We start from the raw sequence: 20,015 nt of genomic DNA, 5'->3' as shown, positions 1-20,015 counted from the left end.
TAAATCATACCACACTCAGAAAAAGGCATAACATTTATTTGTGACCATGGACTTCATTTCTAGATCACCTTTACTGAAGGGTTGGCATTCAGCTTATGCACTCAAGAGGATTCGTAACCGCTCTAGGAATCCAAAGTTGTCAATAGAAATTTTTTGAACAGCACTTGGTGCAAGATTATTGCAATATTTTGCGCAGCAGAGAATTGGCGAGTGGCCGGACTATCTCATCAATATTTCTATCGCAATCTCTGACTTTGGTGGCGTGCTGCCATCGCGCCCCTCTCTTTGACCCCTCTACCCGTCTATCTCTGGGTCAGCCAATAGCAGATATGAATTGTAAAGCTAAGTATTAAGTAAACATTTTGTTGCTACTTGAGTTTTGACACAATTTAAGGACTGCAAGTGGTTCGGCAAAGGGCGTCTTTGAAATTCCCTTTATACATCTATGCTTTAGTATTTAAAAACCTTCTATGAACTTTCATTTTTTTAAACTGTTTGTGGTTCTTATGTAAAATACTTCTAGGTATATCTTGTAAAAATTGTATTATTTTTTGCTTATATAAATATTTTAAAAATCCTAATAAAAGTTGCTTGAAGATCAGTTTAAGTGCTTCATAGTGTCTACAATCGTAATGTTTACCTAACCAGGTATGTCGAACTACTTCAGATTGGATTGTCTGGGATCCAATGTTTACCTAGATTGTTCCTATTGTTTCTGCTATGTTATGGTGGTCTGCGAAAGTGGAAGTATGTGAAGGTTTTGTATTTGCCTGCTTAGGGCTATGAAAACAAACGGAATGCAATCGTAACGCCGTAGGTCATACTGTCTGACATGTTGTCTTTAATTTTCCAGAAGCTTTCGTTGAAAAAGAATGATATCGATTTATAGATCTGATTATACACAAATGCCTTCAAATATTTTTCTGCTCGATTTCATACAATATTTGTTGGAAATATAAATCGAGAACAGATTATCTGAGGATCTAGATGATCTTTAAACCACATTTCGATTACAGCTTTGACGCCTAAATCTTCCCATATCAAGTTCCTACCGAATATACATATCTCTGTTCCGAATTCCAAGTCGATAACCTTCACTGATCCCAATTATGGAGCGCCGACATACTCCCCTCGGAAACAGCATCCGTAATGCAGATACCGCTGGTTCTAGACGGTGCACCTTAACATTGTCATGGCCACAGTATAGCGGCATGATTTTAAAATTAGATCGCTCACTTTTATAGTTCAATACGTCAGTTGAGATTAGTTTGCGGCGGAGACACATATAAAATCGGAAGAGCCGTCAAAATCTGGGGTCAAGAGCAAAGTCTAAATAGTTCGCATGGCGAATTAATTAGACGGCAGCCAGACGCTTTCTAAGTTATATTCTATTGCTGTCAAGTTCGATCCGGATTCAGGCATATAGTTTTGATTCCTGACTCACCTGAGCACTAGTACTAGCGGCTTTCTAGATCGTTTAGCACGTTAGATATACCGGAAAATGTGACAAAATAGCACAAACCCTTGGACATGACGAATTATCTATATGCATCGCTTAATTCGCGGTAAATAAAAGCAAAGACATTGCTCCCCACAGTTGTTTTTAAAGATCTGTCTTCCAATGACGAATCACATCCGGGGGAATTGAGCAGGAGTTTTTTTCCAGAAAATCAGCAATCTAATTTATTTCTTACAGATTTTCTAGTAACTTCCCTTTGAAATGCCTCTTCAGGTTTCTTCATTCCACATTTATATAGGCATCTGATTTCGGTAGCTAGCTTATCAAATAGCAAATCAAGAAATCTTTATGGTCAACTACGAATACTACAATTAACCCAAGTTAGTTTTTTGGTTGACCTGCACTACAAATAGTCCGCACCTGATAATTAGTTCCAATTGAAACCGATTAGAACACCCCGATTTGATTAATATTCAACCACGTGCTGAGCGCCGTAATCTCTTAGTAGTTAGTATTCCGTGAATGTTCTACAACAGGTGCACCGATCAACTGTCTCAATTTCACACACCCACTACTCTCTCGAAGTCAAGTTTCGTTTATTTTGAATATATACTATGTTTTCGCACGGCGAGCACTGTACCCAGAAATATGTTTAATCAGAATGCGCATCGTGGGTTTTTTTTCTAAATGTAGAGGTATAGGTAGGTGCATAGATGTAGGTGTACGTCCGCAATATATTATATTTGGTATACAGATTTAAGGTATGACGACCACGTCGCCGCCTAGGTGATACGGATGCTACAAACATTCGAGAATTGAGAATAAGAGAGGAAATCTGATCGGAATGGGATCTAGTCTAGTGCACATACCAGAGGCTGCATTCCCAATAGGGATTTATAAGCTTTAAGTTATACATAGAGAAATAGGTCCCCTCTGAATACTTTTTAGGTGTCATTGTCTTAAATTTAGAACCTATCCAGACAGGACAATAACTAAACATTATGTAGGGATAAATACTATTGTATGTTCTTTAAGGAGTATTATATTAATAGTTATTATAGTAAAACTGTCAGTTAGGACAGTTTCCAATTTGTGTAAGTACCAAAAAATAATCAAACCTGTCGCTAGAAGTGTGGATCAGGGTTTAATCTTTATTTTCAATAATATGGGTTATACTGAGGACTAGTCCACCCCTGTTATAATTGCATCTTTGAAGCACCTGATCTATACTATAGATCGATAGAGATAAGGTATGGCGACAAATGTCGGTGTTGTCGAAGTCGACTGCGACGCGGGCAGCACCTGTTACTGATAAGGGCTTGATATATATAAGTGCGTTGGCGGTACCACAGTTTCTTAGTCGAATAATCCGCCGCAGCAGGTGTCTCTCCACCAGCAACCCAGAGTTCGTAGTTCCAGCCGACCAATACAGTACCAGAAAGGACAGCATGAAACTGGACGACAAGCAGAATGGACTGGGCCAGGAGCCACCCAAGTACCTCAACGAGGAATTCTTCAAGGCGGCATTGGAGGACGGACTGCGGGACATGCGGGTGGACATCAAGAAGATCATCTTCGCCGAGTCGAGTGGTGGAGGCGGTGAGAACTACTGCAGCAAGATCTATAGGGCCAAGGCGCTTTATCGCAGCAGCAAAAGGCAGCTGGACGAGGAGCTGGCCATGATTGTCAAGAGTATTGCGATCACACCGGCCACCCAATTCCTCGAGGAATTGGCCGTCTATCTGCGCGAGAAGATATTCTACTTCGACGTCCTCGGTAAACTGGAGATCTTGATCGGGGACGGGTCCAAGTTCGGGGCCAAGTGCCTGTACACAACCCGCGAGCCCATCCAGACGATCGTCTTCGACGACCTCACCCAGTACGGCTATAAGTTGGCCAGCAGACAGCGAGGCCTGAACGAGGAGCACTGCGTGGTCATCCTCAGGAAGCTGGGCAAGTTCCACGCCAGCTCAATGGTGCTGGCCGAGAAGGTGAGTGATCCCCGAATATATATATATATATATTTTCAGTGAGCTCTAGACAAAGAAACTTTTTAAAAAGTCAAAAGTTTAATTTTTTAGACTCGTTTAATTTTGTGTTTTCTTTTTAATATTCTTAGGATCTGTTACATTATTTTTAAAATCAAAAAAAAGAGATGCTTTAAATAATATATTCAGTAGGAAAACTTAATAATTTGGATAAGAGTACAGATCAGTACGGATAATTATAATTATAGATAGGTAGATTAGTCGAAAATGAATCGGGCAGTAATTTTAAAATTGTAAGTATTAAGTGGTTTATTCTGGAATAGGACAAAGTGAACAATCTCTCACGTGATTCTTTCTTTTCCGAGACATTTAAAATTTTTTATATATAAGGTAAATTCCAAAGTTCAATAAAATTATAGCACAAAATCAAAAATACCTTTAAAAAATGAAAATATTTTTATAAAAATCTTGTCACGTGACTTTTGAACTAAGCAATGCATATAAAATGGTACTACATATTTAAAGTCGCAGTTCAAAATTAAAAGATTACTTTTTGTTTAAACTTATCAATATCGGTAGTTAGAACAACGTAGTAAATTTAATTCAGAAATGTTGAGCATCTATATATTTCAGTTCACTGGTGTTTCCACATGATTTTCATTTCATTATACAATTATTAGTGTTCATTACACCATAAGTATTAGATTGATTGACGTATTGCAATCACAGCATTAATTTTCCCTATCATGAATGGGATTTTTGCTGATGAAGTGCCTACGTCAAATGTAATAATAAAGTTAACCTTTGAAATATATATACAGAATAACATGTGGATGAAAAAACTCGATAAGGAGAATCCATAAACAATTTAACTTAAAATAGTTAAATTAAGAATAAATATTTATTATGTTGATGCTTGAATACGAACGAAACATGGAGCTTACATAGGCTAAGTCTAAAATAACTAAAAATAATATTTATGACCATGCATTCCTTACTCTCTCCATGCCATCTTAAAGCAAATATTAAATCAAAATCAGAAATGGGTTAAGTTGGTATGAATTTGTTTGTTTTTTTGATTTCATATTTATTTTATTGACTTGGAATATGTTGCAGGAGCCAAGTGTACGAGAGCACTTCACCACTGGAATGCTGGACGAGAACTACATCCGGACCAACGAGCGGTTCATCAACTTCATGACCCTGCAGTGCCGAACACTGGCCGACATGGTTGCGAAGTGGACCGGATACGAGTTGCTGGCCGAGAAGCTGCACCATCACTGCGACAACATTAAGGAGAACCTGGTGACGACCGGTCGGAAATTGCCCGGAGAGATCACTGTACTGAACCACGGTGACCTGTGGGTAAACAACTTCATGTACAAATACGACGACGAGCAGCCCACGAAGCCCATCGATGCCATATTCGTAAGTGTTTTGATTACAGTTCTTAAATTGATGCTTTTAAATCACTAAAAAAGTCTGAAACATCTTTTTGCCTTTGGGTGTTACGATTTTAGAGAGCTTTTAATATAAAATTTAAAAAGAAATAGATAGATAAAGAAAAGTTCCAGTTGTACTTGTTCTTGAAATCTCTGTTGTTTATACCACCTCTTTAAAACTTACAAAGCTTAAATCATTTATTTAAATATTAGATATTATATTCGATTATTACAAATTAGATTACAAATAACATTTTAAATTATCCTAATAGTCATTAAATTATTCAAATTAGTTTTGGGGTGACACAAAAATAAATTCCAACCTAACTTCAACCAAAAAGATTTATATGTAACCCCCAATTACTCAATACATGATAGTATTTTTCGCAAGACATTTGGCTGTTAAACAGCAAGTTATAATAATGCGCTTAGTTTATGTGTATGAAAATACATTTTTAGAATAATTGGCTTAGTAATTCTGAATAATAATTATTGCTTATCTACCATTTTAGGTGGACTTCCAGAACAGCTTTTTCGGTAGCCCGGGCTGTGACATAAACTTCTTCCTAAACAGCAGCGTCCAGTTGGACGTGCTGATCCACCGTCGTGAGTTCCTCATCCAGACGTACTACGAATCCCTGCGAGACAGCTTGGAGCGGATGCACTCGTCGTTCGTGCCCAGCTACAAGGACATTCAGAAGGAGATCCGCGCCAGGGAACTGTACGGGTTCTTCTCGTCCTACGCCTTCCTGCCGATGGTTACCATGAAGAAGGAGGATTCATTCGACATCAGCATAGAGGCACTCACGGACGAGACCTTCGCCAAAAAGAAAGTCGAGCTGATGTTCTCCTCCAATCCCCGCACCACGGAAACACTGCGCTACGCCCTGCGGCGATTTGATGACCTGGGCATATTCGATTGATATGAAGGGTTTTCAGATCGGTTATCCCAAGATTCTTCTATCCTAAAGCTTATCGCTTCATTTGCTAGTTTTACCAATGACTTTTTGTTTTTGTTTGTAAACAGTACGTAGAGTTAAGCGGATTCTGTACATTAAGAATAATATCTACTCATAAGTTATATAAAAACTGCCTAGATAGGGTTTTCATTTTCACGGAGATAAAAGTGTGTTCTTCCTGGATTTTAAAGTGGGTTTTTAAAAAAATTAAATTATTAAGTTTGAGAATAAAAAAATAAAATTGATTCGGAATCATGTATCAACAGAAGCCTAAAGTAAAATAAATATTATGTAATGTATATTTTCAATATAAGTTATTTGTGTAAAAACTAATTATAATTAGGTTGAAAGTGTAGAGCTTACAAGTGAGACTATAAAAACTAGAATTCCCAGGTGGAAAGCCACTTGAGATGGTGCATTGTAGAGTTTCGTTCGTTGGCTAGAGGACCACTCATTCCATAAGCCAGTGGCGAGAAGGCGGCAAAACTAAAGACCAGAATTGAGAGAACCACTCCCAGGACAACGTGCTGGATCCACTTGGGCAGAAACCTCATAATGTAGTTGAACATTACGCCTATTGGGAGTAGCAAAATGTTAGAGAATTAAAATATGATTGGAAATGAATAAGAAATGGTCCCAAAAATTATAATTTACAATTTTATATTTAACCAATTTATAAATTCCCTAATGAGTTTTGACAAATGTGCTCACTTACCCGTCAGCAAGGAGTTGAAGATCAAGGCCGGGAAGTAGTGGTGGAAGTAGAGAACCCTTCCCATCGCCCAGAAAGGCAGATAGTGGAGTACCCAGCCCACAAAAAGCCAGGCAGCCGCCCGCAGGGACATTGCTGGAGTGGGTAGCTCACTGGACCCACTTGGCGCCACCTTCAGGGCTTTCTCCTCCGGCGAGAGACAGCAACTGCAAACGTCTGTGGTCGAGGGTTCACTGTCCTCACCCTGAGCCACAGTTTCTGAATCAATTTCGGGTTGACTTTGGGCCAGAGATCGGGCAATGCCAGCTCTTCTTTGCTGCACGACTGCATTGCACAGAAAGACCACCACAAATAGGGCCAGGAAAACCAGATTACTCCACCAAATCAGGGGGTTTCCTAGTAAATAGATGCGGTAACTGCTGCCAGAGAAGAATTGGCCCTGCAATAAAAATAAATAACAATAGATATTAGGGATCGTAACCATTATAAGTGATATTCAATAAAAAGAAATAATCATTATATTTATGTTTTACTATTTTTTGTTTTTCACAAATAATTACTCCAGGTAAATATAAGTTAAAACAAGTTAAATCGTTGATCGTTGATGATAAAAATTAATATTGCGGGCTTAAAATGCCTGTTGAAATACTAACAAATTGGTACTTCATTTGGGTTTTCGACTTGAAAACTAGCATATCAAAAATTTGCTGTTTTATAAATATCGATTAGTTTTGGTCCCACCTACCCTGTAGTTGATGGGCCACTGCCAGGGTCTGCTGGTGATCTCGCCCTCCTTGGGCTTTAGTCCTGCGTTTCCCTGCAGCATTACGGCATGGGATTCGAGGAAGCGGGCAAAGAAACCGGGAGCATACACGCTGAAGCTCACACTGGGTACTGTTTGAATTTAAAGCCAAATAAAATAGGTTTACTACATAAGCTTTACAGAAGTGATTCCGAAGTACTCACGCAACTTGTGCTCGTTGTCCTCGACATTCCACTGGGAGTTCTTGTCACGCACGTTGAGATTGCAGGACACCTCCTGCTGCTCGAATCCCCACTTGGGCAGCTGCTTGCCACTGGAGGTCAGGGCGCAGTTCTGAAGCAGGTGGATAAACTTGAGGCGGGAGGTCACCGTGTGCACCGTTTCGTTGACCTTACCGCCCACAATCAGCACGCGCCAGGCGTCGTTGGCATCGCCCACTCCTAACTACGAGTAATTAGAAAGCCATCGCTAGGTCATTACAATAGCTTTATGACTTAGTAAACCCACCTCTCCGTAACCTGTGACCTGGAGATGCTTCTTGGTCATGGGCGCCGGTTCACTGTGGGAGTGCAGGTTCCTCTTGGTCGCCACATGCTCCAGGCGGATGATGTCCCCGTGGCGGAGGACCTGCAGCTTGTCCTTGGGCAAACGCTGCTTGTTGTGCGGCTTGATCAGCCACTTGTTGTTCTCGTCCTTGTGGGTGTACGTGGTGATCTGCTGCTGCCTGGCGCCCACTTCCTTGGGATACAGGTGTTGATGCGAATGCAGGTAGCCCCCGCCCGTCTTGTGGTTCTTGATGGTCACCACCGATCCGTAGGCCACGTCCCTGGGCTTGCTGGCATTATACAGCGAATTCCCGATCAACCTGGACTGAAAGGCCGAGCTATAGAACCCATCGCCATTGCCACTGCGATTGAGGACACTCAGATGGATGTAGAAGAAAAGGATGTAGAGCAGGATGGGCCACACGATCAGGGTGATGGCCCGGCAGGCCACCTGCTTTACGGTCTCCACAATGGGCTGCCTCAGATCGCCAAGGATGAGCCACAGTTCGGTGGCTGTGTGCAGACCCACCAGCAGCACCACAAACAGACCCACAAACTTAACGCTTATCGTGCAGGACAACATGGTGCCGGTGAGGAAGAGCCAGAACCACCATCGAAGGCCATAGGATCCTCCGGATGCCGTCGCCTTTGAGATCTTCACCATGCCCCAGACGGAGGCCATCATGAAAAACAGCAGAATGGGGTCCAGCAGGATATACTGGTTCAGTGTCAGGAGACCCACATCTAGTCGTACAAAAAAAAAATCAATTGTAACGATGTAGTTATATTAAACATAATAATTATAATAATAATTGAAATTATAAACAAAAATTCCGAAACAATAATAAAAAGCTTGATTTTAAGTTACTCAAGGCGTACCAATAGGCCGGAACAAAGCACTATTTTTTTACGGATACCTTTGCCTTCACTATCATACAAAACATTAAGTGATAATATCAAATAAAAAATGTATTATATTAATTTATTAAATGGAGATATCTCTTTTTCCATAGTGATACTACATTCACCTACCAAATACAAGGTAAGCAGCCGAAAGCAGAGCAGCTTCATGGGATCGCGTCAGATCGTAGACAGTATCAAATCCCATTGGCATAATCAGAGCTCCCAAAGTTGTACAGAACTGAATATAAAATATTTGGCTTATAAAGAATTCTTTGGAACAGCAAATACCCACATATCTCATTCCCTGGTATCGGGTTTCGTTGTACTTGTCACCCGGTTTCTCAAAAGCAAACGTTCCATTGTAGCCCGTCAAGTAGCCAGAGAGTCCAATGAGCATCTAATAATAAAGAAATACGAATTGTTTCTTTTGCTAACTTGAACTTAGATTTTAATGAAAGCTATTCGCTAAATAATCTTTCCCAAAAATGATGTGCACCTAAAAATACCCACCTTTCCCAGCGGGGGATGAACATCGAAAAAGAAGGTTCTGTTGATATACCAACTGCCCATTTTGCCAAAGTGGGTCTCATCCCAACTGAAAGAGAGATGAAAACTTAAGGTTCGGTGATCCACTTGCAAAAGTGGGTCAGTTACCATATGTGATCCGGTTCGGTGACCTTGTAGAATCGGGTTGCAAAGGTCACCAGAAAGACAGTGGCCAGGAGTAGAAACCAGTTCCTGTTTTTTGTAGAAATTTGCGGAATTTCATTACCATTCTTTTGTTTTGCACTTGTTTCACATACCAGTTAGCCTCATTGCTGGATTTAGGTCCCGCACTTGCTGCGTTTTGAGCAAGATCTTTGGCAGACCCTCGTTTCGTGCACTTGGGAGTTTTAACAACACTTGCTGCCATATTTATTATGTTTTTTAGCACTTAAAGATTTAGCATTTCCTCGCGTACTGCACTGCACACGTCAACAAAAACAATCCAAGTGATCTCTGGAGAATGCTTTCTCTTTCGGCATGAGATACTTCTTCTTCCGTGGTTAAAACCGGTCTGAGACTTGGCTTTTACTGGGCTTTGGCCAAACAAATCGGGCTCAGCTCTTGAGAGAACCGCTTTGTGCCGGGCTATCGATAAATCTCGGCCAAGACCGGTCTTTACATGTACGATCTTCCATTCAGCGCAACTGGCGGTCACTATTGGTACTAAGGCATTCATAACCAGCTCAAAATTATGCAATATTACCAACTTTATAGAAAGGGTTAGGAAGGGAATAAAAACAATAAAGAACATTGGCGGTTAATTTTGTTGAATAAAAATCAATAAAAACTAAAATCAAAAAATATAAATATAGCACGATCACACCTCTCTAAAAAGAAAATCAAAAACTCGTATCTATTATTTGAATTATATTTTTTGGTTTTTATTATTTCTATTATTTGGTTTTTAAAAGACAAATATATTGTGAATTTTTTTTTTTTTAATAATAGGATTTTTTCTTCCTATTACCTAACGCCTCAAAAAATTCAAAAATATTTTGACATCTTCAAGTTCATTGCTTGCTATAAAATTAAAGTTTTATATTGTTTTTTTTTCTTTTGACCAAATTTTTCTTCATTTTGAAAGGTAATTCATAGAGAATTTGGAGTCCTTTCGAATGAGCTTAGCCGAGGACTACTTTCTGCCAAAGTCTCAAAATAAGATGTATATTTTGAAAACTACCACATACTCAAGGAAAGTTTAAAGCATCTTACTTGAAATGTTTGTACTTTTTATCGTAGAGTTTCTCCTTACCCCTATTAGGTTTATCTCGTTTCGGTGCTTCAGTTGTATATAATTCATCATATGAATTACTCAACCCATTTCGCAAACTGTCAATCTCGGCAGCACGAACACCTTCACATTCGCCTGCTCCTCCTCCGTCCGCCCTTCTTATGACCACGCCCACCATCCCGACTGCATGCATGGAAGTGCCTCTACCCTGTATTTGAACAGTTGAGTGGGTATCTTACCTTCTGTAAAACACTGAGGTTGCGGGCAAAAGGAATATTTATACTCACTCCAAACAGATCGCTACAACTTAATAAGATTAATGTACAGAATAAGCACTGAAATATTACGTTTTAGAAAACCATTTGACAAATTTCGTGAACGACCAGCTCTGTAATTTGTTAATTCTACTCATTAAGTATGATGGGTTTTTTTAGATTTTCTGATTACTTTATCCTGTATTAAATATACTAAATAAATATTATATTAAATAAGATATTGTGGATAAACATTTTGTTTGTAACATAATTATAAGGTTTTATTATACAGAGGCGGATTCAGAATTTTGTTGTGGGGAATATACAAAAAAGTGTGTTGAGTATAAATAAAAAATGTTTGAATTAAATTCATATTGCAAATCCTTTTCAACCCGAGTGGTGGATCTATCCCCCATTATATATATTATTATCTTATAATACTGTGGATTCAAAATTTACAAGGTAAGGAGTACATATTTAGATGAATTTTGTATATGAATATCAGGTACTTCAGAGTCGATCCTAGAGACCTTGTGCGTTGTCTTTAACCAAGAAGCTGCTCATTTTTATGGCCTGACTTGTTTTGATGCTCTTGTTGCTACTGGCAGCCACGTTCCTCACCCCTTTTAGCCATTTTTCTCTTCGGTTACCTACACAACGCCATGTGTCTTCGCCTTCCCCGTTTTCACTCTCCAACCGCTCTGGTTCTTTTATTATTTTTTGTACATTTTCAACTGTAATCACATCATTTTACATCATATTTCATACTTCATCTTGTTTCGGGCGAATGCAAAAGGAAAGTGAGATGAAAGGGGAGGAAGGACCCGTCAGCTGCTGCCCCCTTTCTTGGTCCTGTATTCCCGTGTCCCTGTGTTCCTGTGGCATATTTCTAACTCGCTTTCGTTTGTTGCTGCCTTCTGGAGGAGTTGGTGGACCCACATCCCACATCCGCAGCTGAGGATGGACGTAATCACAAATACTTGTTCGGGGCGCGCAGGAAATTACTTTAATCAGCGGCCCAGAGAAGCACAACGTGGCATTAGGGTTACGAGGAAACGCCGATAGTCGCCCACAATGACATCATCTTATAGCTGAACAAGGAGAATAAATTTAAGATTTTTTAAAGATTTGAAAGAATATATTTTCATACAAATGTACAACCATAAGTGAAGAAAAAAATACAAAATAATATTTTGAAACATTTGCAGGAATACAGGAATTGAATGTAAATATTTTGGGAAAAAATATTGCATTAAAATGTATAAAAACTGCTTATTATATGAAGTTCCACAACCATTTTAAGATTTGTATTCACCGTATATAAAAGCCAATGTAAAGAAACCCACCGGAAATCCTTCAACAAATTAAATAAAATACTAAAATTTGGAGGGCCATGAAAAGTCATAAAACCAATCACAGGACAATGCGAAAAAACGGTTTGGCCCGCCATTTTATTAACAACAACCATCGGAGAAAGTTTCGGACTTGAAGTTTTGCATAATTTCCAGTTGAACGGTCACAAAAGAGCGGAACAAAGCGCTCGAGGGTTCGGGGATAAGGCAACTGTGGCCAAACATTTAACGACGCATAAAATTTATAAATATTGTATGGAGAATGGGCTGCCTAGATGGGTCAACTGCGCATAATTTTGCATAATTAATGCAAATTGCAATTTTTATGTATTTGTATTGGTCGAATCCTCGGGCTTTTCCCGGATTTCTGCTTGTTTTGTGCCCCCGTTAAATCCGTTTTTTTCTTTGCTGCCTCGCTAAGGACATCAATTGGAAATTACAATGTAAATTAACTGGATGTAAAAGTTTTCCTGCAGCTCAAGCTGTTTGCTGCATACTTGATCAGATGAATTAGGACTCGGTACGCTCGACTTGAGTTCACTTGAGTTTGGCGCAGTTCGTTGGACTAAGGAGTCCGGAGTCCATAGTCCGGACTCCGGATAGAAATTGATTTCTGGCCCCCAACCCGAGTGACGGAAACTGGCAAGAGGCGGAAACATTCGCGTCAACATACGCTCCTACACATTGGCAACAGTTTGGCACGCATATCGGATGCGAATCGGGTAAACCGGGAAAGTAAGTTTCGAAATTGGGCCGACAGCCTGACAGCCGGGAAAGCTGCGTGCCAGTCCCCTAAACACGACAGGCGGACAAAAACAAAGCAGCATTAAAAACTCATCATCCGGCCACGTTGCAGCGCCATCGCCATGAGGAAAAATGCCATGCGATGGGAAATCGTTCTGGGCGAACAACGTTAGGAAAATCTGGGGTGCAGAGAGTGCAGAGAAAAATCGGGGAAATGGCAGCGAAAATCTGCCGCCATTCCCGCTGCCGGCAATCGCAGGTTGACTGACATTTGGAATGCAGCGGAGCTCCGTTTTCCTTGTCCTGCCGCCTCGGGGCCCACTTAAGTGGTAAGGATAACAGCCAACTGTTGTTGGCAGCTGGCGCTGGGACAATGAACTCTCCAGCCGCCTCTTGAACCCAGGTAAACCGATCTGGCCGGCTCATTTTTCGCCGCTGCCGGGATTTTAGTAGCGTCCATTAATTCACTTTTAATGAGAAACAAATTTGCATTGATTATTAGATTTGAGATTAGTTTTAATATAGTAACTTTACTTCTTTTCGCTATTAACTTTGATTCCGAAACTTCAAATTTAATTCACAAAATGTGACTATTTTTAGTTCTTAGCGGACCATAAAATTCCTAAGCTTTCTTATTGAAAATCACCAAGTTTTAACAATGAAATATGTTTGAAATGGTGTTGGTACCCACATTAAGCTTCGGAATTGTGGCATTGATTATATTTAGATAACATGTTTATTACATTTTATTTTTTAATCCATAATCCATTTTTTAAGCCATAAATAAAATATGTTTAATTTCTTTAAATTAACTAATCTATATCTATATATTAAAACCAATGATAGTGTATAAGCTGTATAAGGAAACCTCCTTAAAAATCTACGAAAAATATATTAATAAATAAATCTTGTTCTCGCGGTTCTAATGCATTTCTTCTCAACAAACACATTTCAAATGAGACTAGCCAATAAAATAAACATCCTTTGCCAGGGATTATCATGATGTACTGCTGATGGCTTCGGCAAGCGGACGATGGTCCTACAAATCAAACAGTTCGGGCACGCCATGGCATCATAATGCGCCGGATTATATGCAGCTGGCATGCCAACCAGCGATTTCATGTAACCATACGCCACTCATTTAGTTGAAGTTGCCCCAAACCTTGGGGTTAAATACATATTCCCCTATAATCGTACGTGTGTGCGGCGGCTCTTCAGTTTCCATTCGAGTGCATACGGGAAATTAATTGCTTTGCACTCGAGAGTACAACTTTCGGGGCTCACCCGCCCCGATCCTTCGGTTCGTGTTGACATTAATCAATGACAATTTGGCATGGCCAGGCGCGTCTTCGAGTAGGCAGGAGCAGAAAACCGGACAAGAGCCACTCGAAAGTGTCAATATCAAATGAATTGCAATTAAGCACAATCCATCAGGCCATGTGTGAGTGGAGGTGAGGTGCGAAAAAGAGTTTGTCGCCCTCTGGTGATGCCAATTAATGATCGACCAGCTGCAATCGCATTCTCGGGCCACTTAAACACTCTGGGCGTTGACAATTAAAATGTTCCCTCATTTCGCCACCTCCTGGTCGTCCTACTCTCTTATTATACAAAAGTCCTGCAGAGCTGAAAATGGGGCAAGAAAAAATGCTATAGCCGACTGTCACGACCTTTAAATACCTGGTAATCTTCGTTAAGAGCTTTTGGGAACTAAACTTATCAGCCGCATTAATATGGGTTTCATTTTGTTTATATGTATACCACCACCTAACTAATTAAACAACCATAACCCTTCTTTCTCGTATAAATTATAAGAAATATAATAACATATTGAATAAATGCATATATAAATGATAAATCCATATATCCTTTTGTGCATAATATTAAGAATATATCTAAGTATCTCATAATTTTTTTAGGCATAAGACATATTAAGGACATATCTAATTACCTCTTATTTTCTATCCAAAATATAATTTTTAGTTTTATAACAAAGAAGCCTTCTAATGACCCAGTTTTCATCCAGTTATCAACAGGTAAGATAGGTGTTACGCAAAATGTAAATATTTTTTGAAAGGAGTCGTCAAGATTTTGTTTTACTTTTTCCCTTTTGTATAAATACATTATACCCTTTTTGATCTAAGAATACCGTGTATCAAAAAGGACAGCGGATGTCATACGGTTGTCTCGCTCTGCCTGCCGGAAACGGAAATGATAAGCGAGTGTCAACTTGCCAACTGCCTTTTCAGCTTCCTGTGGCGGCAAGTGTGTGTTGTGGTTTTATTTTCGTAGAATTTAATTAGAAAAGTTGGTTGGGCCTGGTCAGGTGCATGGCCCTTCCCCTCACCCTTCACCCTTCACCTCTGGAGCTGCTGAAGACGCCTCATTTACTCTTTTGGCACAAAAGTCGAAGCCACTTTTGATAAGTGCGTGTTGCGAAAAAGTTCCTCGAATTTCCAGCGCCACCGAAAACGTGACAAAAACTTGTCAATGCACATGAAGTGGAGAGGCGTCGGGATCGGGTAATGGTGGCGATGAAGAGGAGGTCCACCAGCAGAGGTCCAACAGAGCGTGTCGAGTATGCAAAATAGGATGGGTTGCAAGGACAGCGACAAATGTCCGACATTAGCTGGAGAGCCAGCGCAAAAAAAGGTGGAATAATAACATAATTGAGGGAACCGAAAAGCAAAATACCCTATCGGTTTATTAGTAATCTAATTTGTCGATTTTATATACTTTATTAAGGATCTTAAATCAATCCTGACCTAAGTAATGAGTCATTATGGTGTTACATTTTGGATATGCAAATAAAACTAGTTTAAAATTAAAATGAAATGTTAAAAAATTTAAAAAAATATATAAGTCTATTACTCACCAACCAAGAAATATATTTTGTTTTATATTTATCGATTATATTTTACTGGATAGAAAAAGGTTAAACACCAACTTGTTGAAGGTCAATATTCTTTAGTTCTAAATATAATATATAGGAAATTTTAAAACTAAAGAAGAAAATTGTTTTAGTGAGAAATATAATAAAACATAAAGTCAGCTTGAGTTGGTTTCCAGCTTCCAACATCCAGTAAAAATCGGAGGACCCCCTGGAAGGGAATGCCCTCGATGTGGAAGTGAGAACTTTGGGCAGGACAAAGTAGAGGAGCAAGTTCGCTGCTGGTAACCTCGTTTATTATGTCATCGGGACAGCGAGCGGTGAAACCATTTCGAGGGCGCAGCGGGTGGTGCGAATGGGCTGTGGGCGTGGCAGCCCCCACAGGTGATTGGGCAGGTGTGCAAAAGGAGTGCGGATTGGGGGAAGGGGGGATCCTGCGGATGGACGAAGGTACGTGCCCGGGGCAGAGGCGTAAAAGTGTGCGCACGACCAAACCGCGCGGACGAAAAGTTTCGCTGGCGGAGTGTCGTTGGAGACCCACTGGAATGCAGCGGGTCGCATCGGGGTCTTCACCTGGCCGGGGATCGGGTGTGCCGGCATCGCAACTGTAACTTATGCAACTGGGCAACTGAGCTTGTTTAGATTTATAAGCTGCCACTGTCCTTGGATGGTCGGTGTCCGGTAAAATGCATTGAAGGCAAAAGTTGAGTGCGGAGTTGATGCTTCCTATCAGCGGGCAGCAGATATTGAAGTTTGCTTCTTTCTCAAGGCAAACACAATGAGGGGCCTAAATAAAGCTCAAGTAAACGGGAAATTACGCTGTAAAGTAAGGGAAGCTAGAAGAGATTCACATATATAATCAGTAGACATGGTTGATGCGGATAAACATGTAATCAAATACTTTGGAATTTGCTGCCAAGAAGACTAGAGGATTCTTTGAAGGAAAAGGGTAAAAAGGGAAAAAATTGTGTCATCTGCAGTATTTTCACTCTTGCAGAAGGTATTTAAATTTAAGTCAGAGTACATTTTCTATTCCATGCTTTTCAATATATTCTCATCTATTCTACGGTATCATGTCTTATTAATCGGTGTCGCATTTTCTGATAATCTATGAGATGGGTATGGTAACAAGTGATTCCTAATTCAATGCTAGAGCATAGAGATGTGAGCCAAATTCGATTTTCTTCTTATATAGTACCTTCAGAATTACAAGCATGAAACCTATTTTTACAGATCCTACATTTGTGTGGATATTTAAAACGACAGCAACAATACTATGTTGTTAAAATTGTCAGTGAAATCTAAAAAACATATAAACATTTCCCTCCCAATCAAAAACTTTTCTGAAAAAAGTTGGGCTAATTAAACACCAACCAGAGTCCGAATGCACGGTGCAAGGAAGACCGGCGATCATCTGGAGGAATGCAGGATTTGGATGACCATTATAGCTTCCTTGACGAGTGTCATGAGTTGCCAGAAGGACGCATTCCGCGTTGGTGGTTCGGTGGCTTCTCCTCAATCTGTGTTGCCTGTGCGGTGGCCCCAATCGATATCGTGAAGACGCACATGCAGATCCAAAGGCAAAAAAGATCTATTTTAGGAACGACTCAAAAAATATACAGTTTGAGAGGTAAGTGACACGGAGTTATATTAAACGATTACGATTATCAAATTGTGGTATAAAAACCATTAAGATCCCGATTTTGGCTCAATATAATATACTTATTAAACTGACCTGTTTTGAATACATTATGATAATATATTATGGTATATAAAACACAGCCAATGATAAATCTCGTCACAGGATTTCTGGGTTTTTATGATGGTTTTTCCGCTGCCATCCTTCGACAGATGACCAGCACCAATATCCACTTTATGGTATATGAAACTGGCAAGCAGATGGAGTACGTCAAGGAGGATTCATATCTAGGCAAGATTGTTTTGGGCTGCGTAGCTGGTATAAGTGGTGCCGCCTGTGGAATTCCAACCGATCTTATTAACGTGCGCATGCAGACTGATATGAAGGAGCCGCTGGAAAAGAGACGCAAGTATTTTTACCTAACTTTCGAATTACCGCCATCAATCTTAGGGATACTTTCGCCACGATTTCAGCTATAAAAACGTCTTTGATGGCCTAATTCGGATTCCCAAGGAAGAGGGCTGGATGGCATTGTACAAGGGTGGATCGGTAGCGGCATTAAAGACAACAGTAGGAACTTGCAGCCAGATTGCACTTTACGACATTGTGAGTTCTTGATTCACAGTATCTAAAATCTATAGAACACTATTATACTCATTAAATAATAAAAAGACGAAATAAGGTTTTAAAGTTCTAAAAGTTAAATTTAAAAAATATATTTTATGATATCACCATTTGATATAATTTTCCCTTGTTATTTTTTAAGATTAAAACGGAAGTGCGCAAAAATACTTCTGTGAAAGACGGCATACCCCTGCATTTCCTCACCTCCTTGGTAACATCGATCATTTCGTCTACGTTCACGCATCCCTTAGACGTGTTGAGGACCATCATGATGAACTCCAGACCAGGCGAATTCCCCACCCTCTTCCACGCGTCCATTTACATGATGCGGTTCGGCATAATGGGACCCTATCGCGGATTGATTCCAACGATAGCACGAAAAGCACCAGCCACCACTTTACTATTTGTTTTATACGAACAGCTGCGACTTCATTTCGGAATATGCTCCCTGGGAGGGGAATAATATTAAAAAATACCATGTAAACTTTTAATATAGTTTTTGTACTATAAAACGACATTGTGAAAATACAAAGGCTACCTTTTAGAAAATAATAAACTAAAAAAAAAAATGGAATATTTAACCCCATGCCCAAAAAAATGGTAGAGAAAATGAAAAATCAAAACCCTATAAGCTTTCTGTGTTTTGCTAGATCATTGACCCAAAGAGGTTCTTCCTTCCGCCGAACGAAACATCAACCACAACTGGTCGCATTATAAATTGATTACAACTCGCAACGTGACTAATGAACATTAATTTGTCCAACTCCTTGACAAGGAGGACGCAGTTGTGCCGGCAAAGTTGGGGCTAAATGCCAGCACGTGCTGTGTGTATAGTTCTAGTTTGGATGCCGCCACGATGACAACTAGGCGTATGAGCAACAATGCCCGGGCACCGATGGCGGAATCCACCGTCGTAGCACACATCCTTCATCCTTCCAGCGCCGATTGTGTGTCACGTAAGCGTGGGTAAATGTTGCACGTATGGATGGCATTGTCGAGGGTGGCATATGGAGGGCACTCCGGCCATTACTACACACGCATCCACTCTCGGCTACCCTTTAATCGTGATTGCAATCATTGTGGAAATTGAATTTGTAAGTAGGCAATTTTAGGACGATGGCAGCGCGCAAAAATAAGAATAATGCGACGCAATGAAACTGAATTAGAGCTTTCAGTTAGCTTTTTATACCCCTTTACCATAACCTGAGTACAGTTAAACAAATTCTTCAATTTCAAAAAATGAGTTCTTAAACTTGATTGATGCCTATGATTCACTTAAAATGTAGCCATGCTTTTCTTTTTATATTTTGTCAAAAACCATATATATAACCATATATCACCATGCATGAAATTAAAGTATTTCCTGGCTTATACAGATTTTTTTTTATAGTTTCTAAATCTATATCCATAATATATTTGGATAACATTTTGCAAACGTTACATAAATTTCTTCCCAGTGTCTAGTCTTGTAGCCCAAACTAACACTTGGACATGGCTCCCGCGATTTGCATAAATGCTTAGAGCCAAGTTTATGAGTGACTTGTGATTGCATCGACGATGAGTTGTGCCTCAGATGGCGGAAGACAGGGCAAGGGTCAGAGGTTGTGGGTTCGTTGTTTTCTGTGCCGCTTGGCAGGTTATTAGTCGCTCGGCTAGCACATTTTGTTTGCCATTAAAATCATTTGCATAGTTTGTATTTATGCAGACGCTTTGCTCGTGCCAAGCTCGCATCGTTTTGCATTATTGAATATAACGCATACGCACTGTTGACCCGTTCTTGGTGGGGGCTTTGTGGGCGCTTCTGTGTGCAATCAATGTGGATTTGAATGCTTTATGAAGGTGCATGCACCGTTTATTTTAGCCGACTCCAGCCGAGATTGTTTTGCAAACAAACACGGGGCCGAGGGCACGAGTCAGGAAGCGACCAATTATTTGACTAGTGGACAGGATGCCATCGAGGTCACAGG

General features: G+C 40.0%; 3 protein-coding genes across 4 annotated transcripts; 2 read left to right on the top strand and 1 right to left on the bottom strand.

Annotated features, from left to right (window-relative positions):
- Window positions 1-2,809: 2,809 nt before the first annotated feature.
- On the top strand, window positions 2,810-6,031 carry LOC119553795. The gene is made up of 3 exons (XM_037864407.1): window positions 2,810-3,450; window positions 4,564-4,875; window positions 5,402-6,031. Exons 1-3 carry the CDS (start codon window positions 2,908-2,910, stop codon window positions 5,810-5,812), a joined length of 1,266 nt encoding a protein of 421 aa, XP_037720335.1. The 5' UTR covers window positions 2,810-2,907; the 3' UTR covers window positions 5,813-6,031.
- Window positions 6,032-6,194: 163 nt separating this feature from the next.
- Window positions 6,195-9,684, bottom strand: LOC119553794 (protein O-mannosyl-transferase 2). The gene is made up of 10 exons (XM_037864406.1): window positions 9,575-9,684; window positions 9,426-9,509; window positions 9,282-9,366; window positions 9,064-9,168; window positions 8,901-9,009; window positions 7,831-8,612; window positions 7,527-7,767; window positions 7,306-7,454; window positions 6,564-6,999; window positions 6,195-6,422 (listed from the first exon to the last, which is right to left on the bottom strand). The coding sequence occupies exons 1-10, from the start codon at window positions 9,682-9,684 to the stop codon at window positions 6,229-6,231; spliced, it is 2,295 nt and encodes a 764-aa protein (XP_037720334.1). The 3' UTR covers window positions 6,195-6,228.
- A 7,353-nt stretch (window positions 9,685-17,037) lies between these two features.
- Window positions 17,038-18,617, top strand: LOC119554097 (mitochondrial dicarboxylate carrier). 2 transcript variants are annotated; one of them, XM_037864846.1, is made up of 4 exons: window positions 17,038-17,415; window positions 17,590-17,833; window positions 17,898-18,030; window positions 18,191-18,617. In XM_037864846.1, the coding sequence occupies exons 1-4, from the start codon at window positions 17,208-17,210 to the stop codon at window positions 18,509-18,511; spliced, it is 906 nt and encodes a 301-aa protein (XP_037720774.1). In that variant the 5' UTR covers window positions 17,038-17,207; the 3' UTR covers window positions 18,512-18,617. The 2 variants fall into 2 exon arrangements, 1 of the variants encoding a protein (XP_037720774.1); XR_005219797.1 differs by having other exon boundaries at window positions 17,040-17,415; window positions 17,590-17,829; window positions 18,191-18,332.
- Window positions 18,618-20,015: the final 1,398 nt, after the last annotated feature.

Source organism: Drosophila subpulchrella, chromosome 3L (genome assembly GCF_014743375.2).
Source record: "Drosophila subpulchrella strain 33 F10 #4 breed RU33 chromosome 3L, RU_Dsub_v1.1 Primary Assembly, whole genome shotgun sequence".
Taxonomy (NCBI): Eukaryota; Metazoa; Arthropoda; class Insecta; order Diptera; family Drosophilidae; genus Drosophila; species Drosophila subpulchrella.
This window is presented reverse-complemented; position numbering and strand designations above follow the sequence as displayed.

Bases quoted from the DNA above. Each gene is read 5' to 3' on its own strand.
- LOC119553795 (XM_037864407.1), top strand. From the start codon at position 2,908: ATGAAACTGGACGACAAGCAGAATGGACTGGGCCAGGAGCCACCCAAG. The intron at 3,451-4,563 runs GTGAGTGATCCC...AATATGTTGCAG, and splicing joins CAATGGTGCTGGCCGAGAAG to GAGCCAAGTGTACGAGAGCA. The intron at 4,876-5,401 runs GTAAGTGTTTTG...CTACCATTTTAG, and splicing joins AGCCCATCGATGCCATATTC to GTGGACTTCCAGAACAGCTT.
- LOC119553794 (XM_037864406.1), bottom strand. From the start codon at position 9,684: ATGGCAGCAAGTGTTGTTAAAACTCCCAAGTGCACGAAACGAGGGTCT. The intron at 9,510-9,574 runs GTATGTGAAACA...TACAAAAAACAG, and splicing joins TCCAGCAATGAGGCTAACTG to GAACTGGTTTCTACTCCTGG. The intron at 9,169-9,281 runs GTGGGTATTTTT...CTTTATTATTAG, and splicing joins TTCATCCCCCGCTGGGAAAG to ATGCTCATTGGACTCTCTGG.
- LOC119554097 (XM_037864846.1), top strand. From the start codon at position 17,208: ATGCAGGATTTGGATGACCATTATAGCTTCCTTGACGAGTGTCATGAG. The intron at 17,416-17,589 runs GTAAGTGACACG...ATCTCGTCACAG, and splicing joins AAAAATATACAGTTTGAGAG to GATTTCTGGGTTTTTATGAT. The intron at 17,834-17,897 runs GTATTTTTACCT...CCACGATTTCAG, and splicing joins CCGCTGGAAAAGAGACGCAA to CTATAAAAACGTCTTTGATG.